This window comes from Gymnoscopelus microlampas (genome assembly GCF_963454915.1).
Source record: "Gymnoscopelus microlampas genome assembly, chromosome: 22".
In the NCBI taxonomy this organism is placed as follows: Eukaryota; Metazoa; Chordata; class Actinopteri; order Myctophiformes; family Myctophidae; genus Gymnoscopelus; species Gymnoscopelus microlampas.
In genome coordinates, this window is record NC_139959.1 from 36,266,335 (window position 1) to 36,282,917 (window position 16,583).

Consider the following 16,583-nt stretch of genomic DNA (forward strand, 5'->3'; position numbering starts at 1 on the left):
CCGCACTATGAGCTTGTAGATCTGCTATTTTTGAATAGCCAAAGTATAAAATAATGGTTAAAGTGGTTACAGATCACAGATGCGTTCCCGGTTTTAATGTGTTAAGCCTTGGCAACCGAGAGGAGAACGAACACATAGTAGAATCCGCAGTGCGAATTTCACTATGAGAGTATAGCGTTTAGTTTTTATGCGCCACGACCGCGTATCTGGAACAATCAAAAACCAGCCTGGTCGCCAGAGAAAACGTTGTCACAGTACGTTTTGCAGAAACATACTGTGATAAAAAAAAATATCCCCAAAACGTTGCATGTGAACGTGGTCTGCAGATGAGAAGCATGTAGAGTCAATAGTCGATTTTACGTTGCATACTAAACCTAACCTTAACCCTAACCTTAACCCTAAACCTTAACCTTAACCTTAACCCTAAACTTAACCATAAACCTAAACGTTGAAATGCAACATACCTAAAAATGTAAAGTTTTTGTGGTCCAGAAACCAATGACAACGTTTCCTCTGGCGATAGGGTTGCAAAAACTGCAGGTCTGCTGCCACTCTTATTTATTTTAAACACAACTAAAGACCTTTCCGTTTGCCGCTGCCTTTGATCAAGATACTTTTCAATTGTTTTCTTTTTTCTTTCTCTTCTGCAGTGTAATAACTGTATCTGTTTATTTGTTTTACTTATTTTGTTTCATGCATCCTATGTCATTGTATAATTGTGTTTCCTTTGCTTGATGTTCTATTGAGTTGCCTTGTTGTTGAAATGTGCTACACATATAAAACTGCCTTGCCCTTGCCTTGCCTAGTGTAACATTCACATTCACACTGGGGTATTTACAGGGTAGGAGGAGAGGTGGAGATTATGCTGCAAACACCCCAGTGTCAATTTGAGCTCTGAAAATTGCGAAACACAATTTCACTTAAAACTCACAGGGTTTTGATTTGATTTGATTTAGGTAAAAGATATACAAGTATAATCAACAAATAACAAATGAAAGCGTAATATAACACTGTGTTCCTGCAGCATAACAAAAAAAAACTCAATAAATGACATACACTGTAGCACCAATACATTTTAGCACGCAGCACATCACAGGAATTACCAAAATACAAAACCATTGAAAACACAACCTAAAAACCCAAGCAGATCTCAAACCATAAAAGCCCCGAAAGGGCCTTTCTGTGTGGAGTTTGCATGTTCTCCCTGTGTCTCCTAAGGTACAGTAGGTACCCTCACAAAAACATGCAGTAATCCCTGGTCTCTATACTGCCTCCCCCTGGTCAGCCGGGGCGCCCGATGGAGGGGAAAGGAACTGGTTGGAATAACGTGTTCCTTCCACGCGCTACGTCCTACTGGGGAAACTCCCCCCTGTCAGGTGATAAGAAGCGGCTTGCTAGTTCCTCAGGCATTAAAAGAAGCATGAGCTCAGTTTGGGGCTCTCCCCAGGCTGGCGGAGGACGAGTAGTGCCCAGGATTACAGTTTAGGCAATTGGCACTGGGTGGAAAAAATGGGTTACAAAAATCGTGGGATAAAAATGTTTAAAAAAAAATGACCAAACTACAAATGTCATTGTTTTGTACTAACATGCAATAACATGCTGTTGACTTCTGGGCATGAATGTGTGTGTGTCTGTGTATGTGTTTAGGTGTTGAACAGCAGACCAGGAGGCTTTGCTTCTGACACTGTAATATGCAGGGAAAAACAAGACAGAGAGTGATACTGGCTGTCTCTCTGGGGCATGCAGCCAGCCTGCCAGCACTACCTGTCTGTCTCTCTGGGGGTGGGGGGGGGGATAGCCAGCCTGCCAGCGCTACCTGGCACACTCTCAGATGGCTTAGTATAGTGGGCAGGGAGACTGAGCCCAGATGTGTCTCATAGCCACAAGAGGAAACAGATACAGTACTGTACTGTGAGAGAGGCTCAGGAGACCAGTGTTGATTTCCTCGACTGTCAGTTTTTCAACTGGCAAAAACGAAATAAAAACTAAATAAAAACTAAGCTATGATGACTAAAACTATGACTAAATATACTGACAGTTTCGTCAACACATGTGGAGAAAAGATCCAGTAGAACTAAGACAAGTCATCACGGGTGCGTGCGGGTGTCACAGACATAGAGCTTGTAGATCGGCTATTTTCACCATGCAAGTGAAAATCATTTCAATGCCATCGGCCCGCCCCCAAAAAAATGTAGTCGACTAAATCAACTGTAGATTTGGTGACAAAAAGTAAAGATTTCAGGAGACTAAAATATGACTAAAACTAAACAGGATTTTATTCAAAAGACTATGACTAAAACTAAATCAAGCTATACGGCGGTCCGTGCATGATGGCAAGGTCAGACGGCACGAAAAGAATATTTTATATCAGTGATTCTCAACCTTTTGAATTCCAAGGACACCAAGTTAGATATGCATTAGGGCCATGGACCCCTCTTTGATTTTATTAATCTCTGGGACCCCAATTTACATAGTAAAATCCTGTATTAATTTAACAAATGCCATTTGTACTTTTTGATCACATTGTGGTGGTGAGCAGCCCCATTTTCCTGATTCATTAGTGTTGGTGTCTCGCGGTGGCATCTGGAAAACGACTGGCAATGCCAGCCAAACTTTGTCACTCTGTCTGTGGCAGCCAATGAAACGCTGCCAACCGACAACTATTACAGGAAGCTGTTGGCGGAGCCGTTCTAGGGGGGATCACATTGAGATTTGCAGTGTGTGTGTGTGTGTGTGTGTGTGTGTGTGTGTGTGTGTGTGTGTGTGTGTGTGTGTGTGTCCACCCCGCCACACATCATCGCCCCTCTACCTCCAGTCCCAATCCCCCTACCCATTCTATTTCTCTCCCCCCTCTTTCTCTCTCTCGCCATCTTCACATTCACAGTCGGATTGAAATAGCCTTTTGCCGCCGTGGTAATTTTGTTTTTCCCTTCTCACCGGCTCCCTGTGCGCGTGCACAAACACACACACACACACACACACACACACACACACACACACACACACACACACACACCCCTCATTTAGAGCAAACGATTGGCTGAAGTTATTGTGTGTGACATGCTCAGGAGCTAAAGGGGGAAAACAGAGGGGTGGGGACAAATTGCATTACTGCACCAGAGAGCAGCATACCCACACACACACACGCACACACACACACACACACACACACACACACACACACACACACACAGGAATTATTTAAAATAGAAGTGGCGGGTGGCTGTAGCAGCAGCAGTGGGAGGGGAGGAATATCTCTGAGTCTATATTTAGAATGGGGAAGTGATGCGTCTCACTCCACCAGGCAAAGCCCCACACATTGCTTCACACACGAGGATCTGGAAGGGTGGGTGTGGTGGTGTGTGGGTGTGGGTGTGGGTGTGGGTGTGGAGGTGTGGCAGTGGGACATGCATCAGGATCAGGGTGGAGATCAGTGTACTGTAGCTTGCAACATGGAAGCATGCAAGCGAGCAGGGTGCGTCGCGCATTGTGAGCTTGTCGATCTGCACAATTTTTGTCAGATCTAATCTTCTAATGCAGGGGTCTTCAACAGGGGGTCCGGGACCCCTACGGGGTCCTCAGAGTTACTACAGGGGGTCCGCCAAATCTTTGTGTGACATGATTTTTTTTTCTTTGTTCTTACATCAACCACTTGAACCCTAGCATCCCTTTTTCTGAGGAGAACTTCAGCCAAAAATAGCAGATCTACAAGATCTATGAGCTTGTAGATTGGCTATTTTTGGCAAAGAGTTATAGGTGTCGAGGGGAAAAAAGAGCAGCAAAAGTTTTATCTGAAGCACAATTTTATACAATACAGAGGGGGTCCCTGCTTCATCTCTCTCTCAGCTAGGGGGTCCTTGGCCTGAAAACGTTGAAGACCCCTGTTCTAATGTTCCCCCCAGAATATGGACGCGGCAAGGTTCAGGTTAAAAAGAAAAAAAAAGAAATGGAAAAGAAAAACAGTGGCGCGCGCGCACACACACACACACACACACACACACACACACACACACACACACACACACACACACACACACACACACACACACACACACACACACACACACACACACAAACACACACATACACACACACACACACACACACACACAGAGACACACACACACACACACACACACACACACACACACACACACACACACACACACACACACACACACACACACACACACACACACACACACAGAGACACACACACACACACACACACACACACACACACACACACACACACACACACACACACACACACACACACAGAGACACACACACACACACACACACACACACACACACACACACACACACACATACACACGGTTGTTTTCCCATAGACCAGGGATTTTGATTAATGCAGAAAATAATGTCTGTCGTTAACATACCGGTCAGCCTAAGAGAGTGTCCCGTTTTGTTCTGACATACTGTGACATCATACACCCATTAAAACACTATGTCATGCGTGCATTTAGAAGCTGTACAGTCTTTTACAGCCAGGCTCTGCAAGAGGCTAGCCGTCTATGTGCACGTGCACGGTGAAACAGCTCTCAAACCGCACATTTGTGTGTGTGCATGTACTGTATATACACACACACTCACACACACACACGCACGCACTCAAAATGTACTTGAGTAAAAGTACAAAAGTATTGGTATCAAAATATACTTAAAGTACAAAAGTAAAAGAACTCATGCAGAATTTCCCATTTCACAAGTTTTCAAAAGTATACAAATCTTTTGAAAATAGCAGATCTACAAGCTCACAACGCGTCACATCGCAACACATTGTTGAGCTTGTAGATCTGCTATTTTCAAATAGCCAGTTTAAAGTTTAAATGGGGCTGAAGTGGTTAATGCATGTATCATTCTAATCTACAAAGTAACTTGTTTTCAGTTTTCAAATAATTGCAGTGGAGTAAAAAGTACAAATATGTGTTTCTGAGATGTAGTGGAGTAGAAGTAAAAGTGGTGAAAATTGGAAATACTCCAGTAAAGTAAAGATACCTCAAAATTGTACTTAACTCATTGAGTGCCCAAATTATTATTATCTATTTCTGGCCATTACAATTTTTATTTCTTTATTTTTTCAAAGTAAAAAGTGCTTCGGAAGCGAGATACAGCCTTTTTAAGTTACAGTATATGTTAAAGGGTCTACACCATGAATTTAAAAAAATAATAATAATATTTAATATCATATTGTTTATGTCCCTCAAACGTTTTTCAAAAGGTTTGAGCCTAAATCAAGCCTCAGATGTACTCATTCCAACTAACTTCTCTCTGGCTTATAAAGCACTTTCACCTGCAATACCAGTATACCACATTGTCCTGTTTGGCACGGGGCGCTATTGAGCCAGTTTGTATGCATGTTATGTCCTGGTTCTGTGTGGAAAAAGTAAAAAAAAAAGATACATATTTTTTTTTTTAAGATTTTTTTTTTAAAGATTTTTTTTGGTTGGAACTGAAAAACGGGAGGAATTGTTCCCTGACGTGACGTAGGGTGGGGGAACAGATCTGACGGACTGTTTTCAGACCAATTTACATAGAAACCACAGATAGCCTATGAAAGCCTGCATGCTCAAAGTCGGGTATTTTTTGGAACAGAAGAGAGGTGGGGGAGACCAAAAACACACAAAAATGAAGAAAAAGTTAAAATTCATGGTGTAGACCCTTTAAACAAGGACTGGATGGAGCTGCAAATCTTCAGATGATGATATCTTGGGTTAAAAGAAATATGAAAAAAAATATTTATTTTTTTTCAAAAACACGTGAAACACGTTAATGGCACTCAATGAGTTAAGTACAGTACTTGAGTAAATGTACTTAGTTACTTTACACCACTGGATAGCACCATACTGTACACACAAAATGGAGAAGCCATTTTAAGACCATTTGATTTCCGATAATATATAGATAACACAACTACAGCTCATTACCCCACAGCACAATGAGCTACGCCACCAAACACAATGCATCCAGAGTATATAGTTCCTGCTCCGGTGCATTGTTCTCAGAATCAGTCTGTTACTGTCACCACCAATAACCTCCACTCCTAGATGGTGTTATTGTCTCAGACATTTCTGTCTCAAAGAAAAGGAGGTCGCTGACAGCTCGTAGTCACGATGCAACAACTTTTGTATTATTGAAGACACCAACGTTTCAACAAAGTACTGTACAGCATGTCTTCTTCAGGGTATATGCATATACAAATCTAACGGTGAGCTAAAAAGCATTATTTTACACTTTGGCTATTCAAAAATAGCAGATATACAAGCTCATAGTGCGGCACCGAGTGCCACGCTATGAGCTTGTAGATCTGCTATTTTTGAAAAATCGTGAAAATGTGTGCAAATCTTTGAATATATATCGTTTTAAAGCGAACATTTTTTAACTCAAATCTTTGCTTCTGGGGGGTCCCTGGAACAACATATTTAGAGATGGGGGTCAACGGCCAAATATATATAAGTTTGGGGGTCCTTGACATGAAAAAGTTTGAGCACCACTGATATAGAAACGTTTTTTTCAGAATACTGTTGGGATTTAGGAGACATTTGTAGAATCGGCTTCAGGTTTTAACCGGTTAATCTCCACTACAAAGAAGGTGCAGTGAGAGACTTCTGACCAGATGGTTAATGTTGACTGACTGACCGATGGGCGTTATTGGCCAGTCTAGTGTACAGTTAGCAGGGGGTCAGTCACCAACACGCCTGGGATGTTTGTCTCTGCCAGCCTAATCTAATCCAATCCAACCCACCCCACCTCCATCTTATCACACAAAAGCCTCAGCTGTCAGAAAAAACCTCTTTATCAAAACTCTCTATAACTGTCACAAAAAGGCAATCCCATGACTTTAGTAGCTATATTGTTTGCCTTAAGAGCTACAGAACAGATTGTGATCTTTTACTCTGGGGTGAGGAAACGCCCAGTGTGTTAAACTGACTTTAGCTCAAGGAGGAGGTCAGTGTTTCTGACAGTGACAAGGAAATGATTAACAGTTCAAAAATAATTTTGCATTGAAGAATGTAAAACACAGGCCCACAAGCGCATTCACACACACACACACACACACACACACACACACACACACACACACACACACACACACACACACACACACACACACACACACACACACACACACACACACACCCACACACAGTGTCTCAGGCTTACCGGGAAGTAGAGAAGCAGCGCTCCACATAGAATGGCTTCCAGGAGGACGAGGCCTGATGCTCTGATACCCTGGAAAAACAAAGAAAATCATTCATGTTCTTCTTTCTATATGCATTCATTACTGACTTGATATGTTACTGTGTAATGAACAGTTATGTTCCAAAAATAAGATGTACGGACAAACAAAATGTCTCATAGCACAGCATCCTCCTATAATTGGACCAACGAGTGGTGTAGTGGTGAGGCCAAAATTGGTTCTGCCCGGTTCTCCTCATGGCTGGAGCAGTTGATCTGAATGTGCACACAGCCATTAACCATTACCATGTGCACGGAACAGCAAAGCCCATTTTTCGATTTCACCAAATCTCAGCTGTTTATTAATGTTTTTGTGTCAAACAATGTCGCCATGGTTACATATGGCAATATAGAATTACTCTGTTAAAAGTAAAAGTTAAAAAATGCAAAATGTACTTGAGTAAAAGTACAAAAGTATTGGTATCAAAATGTACTTAAAGTACCAAAAGTAAAAGTACCAAATGTTTGAAAATAGCAGATCTACAAGCTCACAATGCGTCGTGCTGCAACGCGTTGTGAGCTTGTAGATCGGCTATTTTCAAATAGCCTACTGTATGTATAAAATAGGGCTGAAGTGGTTAATGTATGTTTCATAATATCATAATTTATATCTGAAAAGTAACTAGTAAAATCAAATAATTGTATTGGAGTAAAAGTACAATATTTGCCTCTGAGATGTAGTGGAGTAGAAGTAAAAGTACGCGACCCCCCACAGGTATGGACTAGTTTCACATAAACTAGCTAACAACTCTGAAAAAACTATAACCCTATGTGACCTGAAGTGATGGTTTGGTCTAAAATGTTACATTGAATCATAATCCAAAACTGACTATTATTCCAGGCTGTTATAAAAGGCATATAGTTTCTTTGTGGCCCGTTGCGAGAGTATATGAGCTACAAACAGAGCTGTCGCCTCAAGGCCGTTTTAATGGGAGGGTTCACCCTTTTCAGACTATTTCTATGCATGTTCTTGCATAATAAGATATATAACAACACGTCTATGCTCTAATTGACAGGATGCTGGAGGGCGGCTTTCACTAGAGCACAAGACAAGCTGTGCATCCATTCAAAAATACACTCGACCTGCCAGTAATCTCGTTACAGAAATAGATGACACGTCTATAATAATATCACAATAAAAAGCAAGCCGTACTCTGCACCTCACCAAGGCCACCATCTGTCCATTCAACTTAACCCATTAAGACCTGGAACTGTGTCATTTCTAGATTTGAGCTAAAAAGCATTATTTTACACTTTGGGCTATTCAAAAATAGCACATATACAAGCTCGTAGCGCGGCACCGAGTGCCGCGCTACGAGCTTGTAGATCTGCTATTTTTGAAAAATCGTGAAAATGTGTGCAAATCTTTGAATAAATGTATTTTTAAAGCAAACATTTTTAACTCAAATCTTTGCTTCTGGGGGGTCCCTGGAACAAAATGTTTTGATGGGGGTCCGCGGCCAAATACATATAATTTTGGGGGCCCTTGACGTGAAAAAGATTGAGCACCACTGATATAGAAACAAACGTTTTTTCAGAAAACTGTTGAGATTTAGGAGACATGTAGAATCGGCTTCAGGTCTCAATGGGTTAATCCGGTACGTATTTGAGCTTTTAGATTTGGACTCCACAACTAGAGTCTTAAGTGTGCAGAAAGTTTGAATCTAAGCCTGTATCTTTTGTTTCGTTTTATATATAGCTTTCATCGCAATTATACGACACCCTGAGTAATCTGATAATGAATGATGATCGTATCACATTATTGGATGGATCATGGATGCTATATTGATCATTCTCATCACCAAATGCCTTGTCTGCGTGCTTACTGTCAGCGGTGGGAAAAGTGCTCACATTTTTTACTTCAGTAAAAGTATCAATACTGCAACGTAGAAATATTCTGTTACAACTAAGTCCGGGATTAAAAATGTACTTGAGTAAAAGTACAAAAGTATTGGTATAAAAATGTACTTAAAGTATACCAAAAGTAAAAGTGCTCATTATGCAGAATGTCCCATTTCAAGTTTTCAAATGTATACAAATCTTTTGAAAATAGCAGATCTACAAGGTCACACACAGCTCATAGCGCGGCACCGAGTGCCACGCTATGAGCTTGTAGATCTGCTATTTTTGAAAAATCGTGAAAATGTGTGCAAATCTTTGAATATATATATTTTAAAGCGAACATTTTTAACTCAAATCGTTGCTTCTGGGGGTCCCTGGAACAAAATATTTTGATGGGGGTCCGCGGCCAAATACATATAATTTTGTGGGTCCTTGACGTGAAAACGATTGAGCACGACTGATATAGAAACATAAGTTTTTCAGAAAACTGTTGGGATTTAGGAGACATGTAGAATCGGATTCAGGTCTCAATGGGTTAAGCCAGATCGAATAGGCAGCTTGCAGCTTATAAGTGCAAAACCTTTGATTAAGACAGTTAATTGCCTGGTCCATCTATAGGGCTCTCATGACGGTCACATGTTTATTAGGGTGTGAAAATCTAACTAGATACCTGGGACTCAACGGCTCCTTTGAGGTTAATTTCATCATGTACATCACAGTATTGTATGTATTATTAGCACAATACAGTGGGGGATGCTTTTTTTATCATGACTTCTCATCTTTGTGTGGCTCCAAAAGGAATCTGATCTATACAGGACTGTTAATTACATCAGTGTTTCCCAAACTGTGGTTCGGGACCCCCAGGGGGGTCTCCAAATACATTTTGGGCCGGCCCGAACAGGGCCCGGCCTGAACAATTACCATAATGTTAGGCCCGAAAACCCATTGTTTTCATGGAACCCGAGGGTAGGGTCGGGGTTCGGGCAAAATTTAAGAACTCTAATCTGCATATTAACCCATTGAGACCTGAAGCCGATTCTACATGTCTCCTAAATCTCAACAGTATTCTGAAAAACGTATGTTTCTATATCAGTGGTTCTCAATCTTTTTCATGTCAAGGACCCCCAAAATGATATGTATTTGGCCGCGGACCCCCATCAAAATATTTTGTTCCAGGGACCCCCCAGAAGCAAAGATTTGAGTTAAAAACTGTTCGCTTTAAAAATATATATATTCAAAGATTTGCTCACATTTTTACGTTTTTTTCAAAAATAGCAGATATACAAGCTCATAGCGCGGCACTCGGTGCCGCGCTATGAGCTTGTATATCTGCTATTTTTGAATAGTCCAAAGTGTAAAATAATGCTTTTAAGCTCAAATCTAAAAATGAGACAGTTCCAGGTCTTCATGGGTTAAGTTAGGCCTGCAATTTAATGAAGACCTTTTTTAATACCAAATTGGCCAAATGGTCAAATATCAGGGCCTTCGGCCTGGCGGAGACGGTTATAAAGCAGTGTTTTATTGGGTCACACAGACAGCTTGGTGTAACACAGTAACACACAGCCTGTTGGTCGCTGTCCAAGGTGCTGAAGTGGAAGTGAAGCTGTAGTGGCTGACTGTTCTGTTTGAAAGTGTTCCAGCACTTTATTGTCACCCACACACACAGTACGCCATCAACCTGCTCATTTATTCAGAGGGCTTAGATGTCCATATGGTGCCCAGAGCATCAAACGAGTATCAGATGAAACATAGTTTGAAACACAAGCTCTATGATCTTTTTATCTTAGTTTACAAGTTATTTTGAGCAAAACCAAAATGATGATACAAGCAAGTGCACGATGTGATTGTTCAGCGGTGGAAAGTAACTAAGTACATTTACTCAAGTACTGTACTTATATGTACACTTTTTAGGTACTTTTACTTTACTGAAGTAAAAGTATACTTTTACTTCTACTCCACTAAACCTCAGAGGCAAATATTGTACTTTTTACTCCACTACAATTATCTGAAAACTTCAGTAATAGTCTACAAAGTAACTAGCTACTAGTTTGTAGACTATTACAAAACATACATTAAACACTTTATTTAAACGCTTTAACACCTTATTTAAACTTTGGCTATTTGAAAATAGCCAAAGTTTGAGATCTACAATCTCACAACGCTTCGCATCGTGAGCTTGTAGATCTGCTATTTTCAAAGGATTTTAAAACATTGTATAGATATGGTACCTTGTGAAACGGGACATTCTGCATAATAAGTACTTTTACTTTTATATATTATAGTATATTTTGATGCCAATACTGTTGTGCTTTTACTCAAGTACATTTCCATTACCGAACCAGAGTATTTCTACATTACAGAATTGATATTTTTAACTAAGTAAAAAGAAATTAGTACTTTTTCAACCACTGTAATTGATTGATTTCCAAGTACCTTGTTCCTGCGAAAGTGGTAGATGACCACCATGCTGATGAAGAGGAGGAGCATACAGAGACACTGTGAGGACAGCACCACCATGCGCAGGGCGTTGTCGTCCCTCACCACACAGGGGGTGTCGTCCTTGCAGAAGGCACAGCCCTCCTGGCAGGGCAGGCAGTCGTTGGAAGAGCCCTCGTCCGCGTTGGGACCGCTGTCCGCCGCTTTGCCCTTTCGACCCATCCCTGTGTCAACCACATTAGCAAAAATGTTATTCTCAATTTCCAGTGGTGTAAAGTAACTAACTATATTTAAGTACAATGTACTTACAGTAAATACAATCTACTCCATTACATCTCAAAGGCAAATTATTGCACTTTTACTCCAATACAATTATTTGAAAACTTTAGGTACTAGTTACTTTGTAGATTTCGATTATTATTACAAAACATATATTAACCACCTCAGCCCTATATACATTTCGGCCATTTGAAAATAGCTGATCTACAAGCTCACAATGCGTTGCGGTGCGACGCATTGTGAGCTTATAGATCTGCTATTTTAGCACTTAACCCATTAAGACCTGAGGCCGATTGTGTGGTGCTCAAACTTTTTCATGTCAAGGACCCCCAAATGATTTGGTCGCAGGCCCCCATCTCAAAATATTTTGTTCCAGGGACCCCCAGAAGCAAAGATTTGCGTTAAAAATGTATATGTAATGTAATATGTTCAAAGATTTGCACACATTGTCACGATTTTTCAAAAATAGCAGATCTACAAGCTCATAGCTTGTAGATCTGCTCTTGTTTTGAATAGCCAAAGTATAACATATGGTTAAAATGGTTAAATTATTGTGATGCTATATTAACTAACCCACATGTACCCCGACCCCTGGGGGTCCCCGGACCCCACTTTGAGAATCAATGTGCTATATACAGTATATAATAGCTGAAATCTAAAATGACACAGATTATTTTTCAGATTGAATGGGTTAAAGCATTTGTGCGCTGTTGTAAAGAAGTGAAGCAGGAAAGAAACAGGGAGCAGCCATTGCTGCATTGTCATGATGTATATCCATGTCATCATCATTGCCTTTGGTTGAAAATAACACTAAAACAACCCAGTGTAACTTTATGCACAGGGAACAGAGAGCTCTGGTCTCTGTCAATGACAGCCTGAGTCCTGCAGAGGATATAAGATAATCCCTTTGTGTGTGCATACAGTGTGTCCTTTATCCATGTAGATGTATATCGTCTCTGTGGAGTGGAAACAGTCCAAAACTGTTACTTTTCAGAATTCAAATAAAAAAAAATAGCAAAAAAAGTAGCAGATCTACAAGCTCCAAACGCGTCAATTTGCGCCGCATTTCGAGCTTGTATATCTGCTACTTTTTTGATACTTTTGTGTGACGCTGTAGTATGATCAAGTAGGGCATTAAAAATAAAAAAAATAAAAAAGTTAGAATATGAAGATACAGTAAGAGGTTTCTGACCAAAAACAGTGATACTGTATGTAATACACGATGCAACGCTTTCTGAGCTTGTAGATCTGCTACTTTTTTGTTATTTTTTAAAATGACAGTATGTAGGCCCGGACCGTTGGCCTTGCGGTCCGGGCACCTAGGCTATAGTGTAGCCTGACAGTGAATCCCGAGTTTGAGTCCCGTTCCCGACGATCTTTACCGCATATCTTTCCCCATCTCTCTCTCCCGGTTTCCTGTCCATCTTCACTGATACTCTATAACATAAAGGCAGAAAAATATAAAATAAAAAATAACAGTATTACATACTGTTCAGAACATGTCAAACTATTATGTTTGAGCACGAAAATCAACATTACTCCTCCCGGGTTCAGTCTGTGGCATATCATACATAGATGATGTAGAATGGAGATTCCACAGAGGAATGTAGAAAAACATGCTAGCTCTGCAGTCTTATCTCTACAAGGCCGAGGAGGTGTTTGTTTAGTTCAGCGAGACTGTGACCGCAAGGTCACAAAGCTTAGATCCTTCGGGGGTGACAGGAGGAAAAACTGATTACAGGGAAAATGAATCAATAATGTTATTCTCCCCACTCCACTCCCCAGCCCCAACAACAGCTGACAAGGTGCCCCTTAAGCAAGGCACTTCTTCCACCTCCAACTTCCTGGATTGAATGTGTTTCTGCACTACAATGTTACAAATGGAGCCTAAAGTTCCGTCTTTACGCAGCTGTTTGTTTCGTGCGATTAATTCACATTAATTCAAACTGTTGTTTGTGTCACTGATATCATGGTACATTCACACACACAGAATGTGAATACTATGTGTGGCAAATCGCAGAATAAAAGCATCAACCTGTATGCATGAGGCATCAATTATATAAAACTAGACCACACCCGTAGGGGGATATGAGCACCCAAGCCCCGGTGAAGGGCGCAGACGAAAGTACAGACCTTGCTGCCTGTTTCTCGCACGAAACCCGAGAAACCTGGCAACGTTATCTCCCATTGTTTGACACACAATGGCTAATAAAAAGCTGAGATTTGATGAAATTGAGAAACGGGCTTAGCAGTTAAGTTCAGATGGTAATGGGCAATGGCTGTGTGCAAAATCAGAGCAATTGCTTCAGCCAGTGAGGAGAACCGGGCAGCTTCACCGACGACTACAGACGCGACTACTACGCGACTACAGAGGTTTGTCAAATTATAGGAGGATGGTTTGCTGCCAAATGCATACCTGAAAATCCTGGTGTGTAAACACCTTTACAGGTAAATATTTAAGTTAGTTCAGAAAACCCTTCCCTGGATAAATAAAGGTTAACAGGAACAAATTAAGGGCACGAGATGTGCTCTGAAGGAGGTTGGAGACAAGACTAGAAATAGCACTAGAGATGTATGCCATATGGTCGGGGGTAGATGAAAGTACGCTGCACTTATAGAGAGCTTTCATGTTACAGAGCCTTCATTGGAAACAACCATTGTTTCAGAGATTTGCAAGGATTTTCTGCCTTTAAAAAGAAAACTGCCCTATTTTATTTTCCACAGCTGTGCTTCTGCACATCATTGATTCAATGTGAATGGAACTACTTATCTCTGTACTGTAGCTATGACTCATACTAACCCCCCTAATGTCTTCTTCCCCTTTGGTTCCCTGTTCCTGCAGCTCAGTCGCTGTCAGAGAGCTTCACTTATTTTGCAAAAATATGGTGAAACATCATTTAGGAATGTGAGCCGAGATGTCTTCCTCCACGCAGAGGTTGTCATGGATGTCCCCTGTGGATTAAGGCATTGGTTCTCAAAGTGGGGTCCGGGGACCCCCAGGGGTACTTGAGGGGATACCAGGGGGTCCCCAGCTAAATGATTTATAGGAACCAAATGGACCCTTATGGGTGTGTAACTCTGAGAGTTAAATTAACATTGATTTTACAATATGAATTGGGGTCCCAGAGATAGAAATGCCATTAAATGGGGGGTCCGTAGCCCTAATGCATGTCAAACTGGGGGGGGGGGGGTCCTTAAATTACAATGATTGAGAATCACTGCTAGAGCCGTAAAAATATTCTCTTATGGGGGTCCCTGGCTTATCTTTTCAAATGGGGGTCCGTGGGCTAATAAGTGTAAATTTGGGGGTCCTTGACATGAAAAAGTTTGAGAACCACTGGATTAAGGGGCTTCTTAAAGGAGCAGTTCACCCAAATAATGACACATTTTCTATCAATTACACACCCCATGAAGCCTTGAATTCATGGAGATTTCTTTGTTATTGTCGCATTCCTAAGACAATAATTTCATGACCGGGTGGTTGCTCAGTAGGAGACTCAATTGAGTGATGCTCTATTATTTTATTGAGTCTCCTACCAGAGACTCTCATTATTGGTTATAGACTCTCGTTATTGGTTAAATATGGATATATTTTTGGCCATAATTGCCCAGCCATAGTGCATGCTGAGAACAGTAACAAGACCACTGGGATTTTATACTGGTGTTCCAAGACCAGTGGCATTCCAAGATCAATGGAATTCCATATCAAAACAACATTTCTTGTTATTCCCAGCAATCCCAGGCACCCCTCAACAAATAGAAAAACTGAACAAAAAGACAGTTGAAATCAGTTGACCTCTTATATCCATATTCTAACCTTTTGTGTTTTTTCGCAAAGTAATGCCCTACTTCAGTGGTTTTCAACCAGTGGTCCGGGGACCACCAGTGGTCCTTGAGGGGGTTCAAGGGGGTCCACAGCCAAATTAATAGTTAGGAACCAAATTGACCCTTATATGTGTCTGTAACACTGAGAGTGTACAAATGGAACCAAATGGACCCTAACGGGTCCATTTGGTTCCATTTTGTACACTCTCAGAGTTAAATGAACACTAATGATGGTGATACAGTGTAGATTAAGTGCTTATCTTTTCAAATGGGGGTCCGTGGGCTAATACAGTATGTGTCAATTTGGGGGTCCTTGACGCAGAAAAGGTTGAAAACCACTGCCCTACTTGATCATACTACAGTAGCAGTAGCAGATCTACAAGCTCGAAACGTGGCACGCAGCGACGCGTTTTTGAATCCTGAAAAGTAACAGGTTTGGACATAATGAGGTTTCCACCTGACAAAGATGATATGCTACTGGACTACTCTAGTAAATAGTCAGGATAGCACCAAACTTGGTCAATGAGTTGATATTTCCAAGAACACTTGACTCTGGATAGTAACTCATCAGCTAATTGCCATATTGCGTTTTTAAATGCAAATAAAATAGAAATGCATTTTGTACAATATGAAAAACAATTTTTACACAAAGTAAATTGCAGGCTTGTTAACCAGCGCTATGAGCTTGTAGATCTGCAACAAAATATGGAACAAAATATCTTGAGATGGGGGTCTGCGGCCAAATACATATCATTTTGGGTGGTCCTTGACATGAAATGGTTTAAGCACCACTGATATAGCAACATACGTTTTTCAGAAACCAGTTAGGATTTAGAAGACATTTGTAGATGCGTTTGAATGGGACAGAACCTCTGTGCCGCTGGGTCAAAAAAAGCAATCAGCCGGGTGCATGCATGTGCGTGTTGCTGTGAAGGTAG

At 41.0% G+C, this 16,583-nt stretch overlaps 1 protein-coding gene across 1 annotated transcript in view; it reads right to left on the reverse strand.

Moving 5' to 3' along the window:
• gpr158a (G protein-coupled receptor 158a) overlaps positions 1–16,583 on the reverse strand; it is a gene marked incomplete at both ends in the record, with an annotated part of 115,300 nt that overhangs the window by 40,764 nt on the left and 57,953 nt on the right. Inside the window, 2 exons of the mRNA XM_084048182.1 lie at positions 7,189–7,257; positions 11,539–11,765. Coding sequence (XP_083904308.1) covers positions 7,189–7,257; positions 11,539–11,765 — 296 coding nt within the window. The remainder of the gene's footprint in view (positions 1–7,188; positions 7,258–11,538; positions 11,766–16,583) is intronic.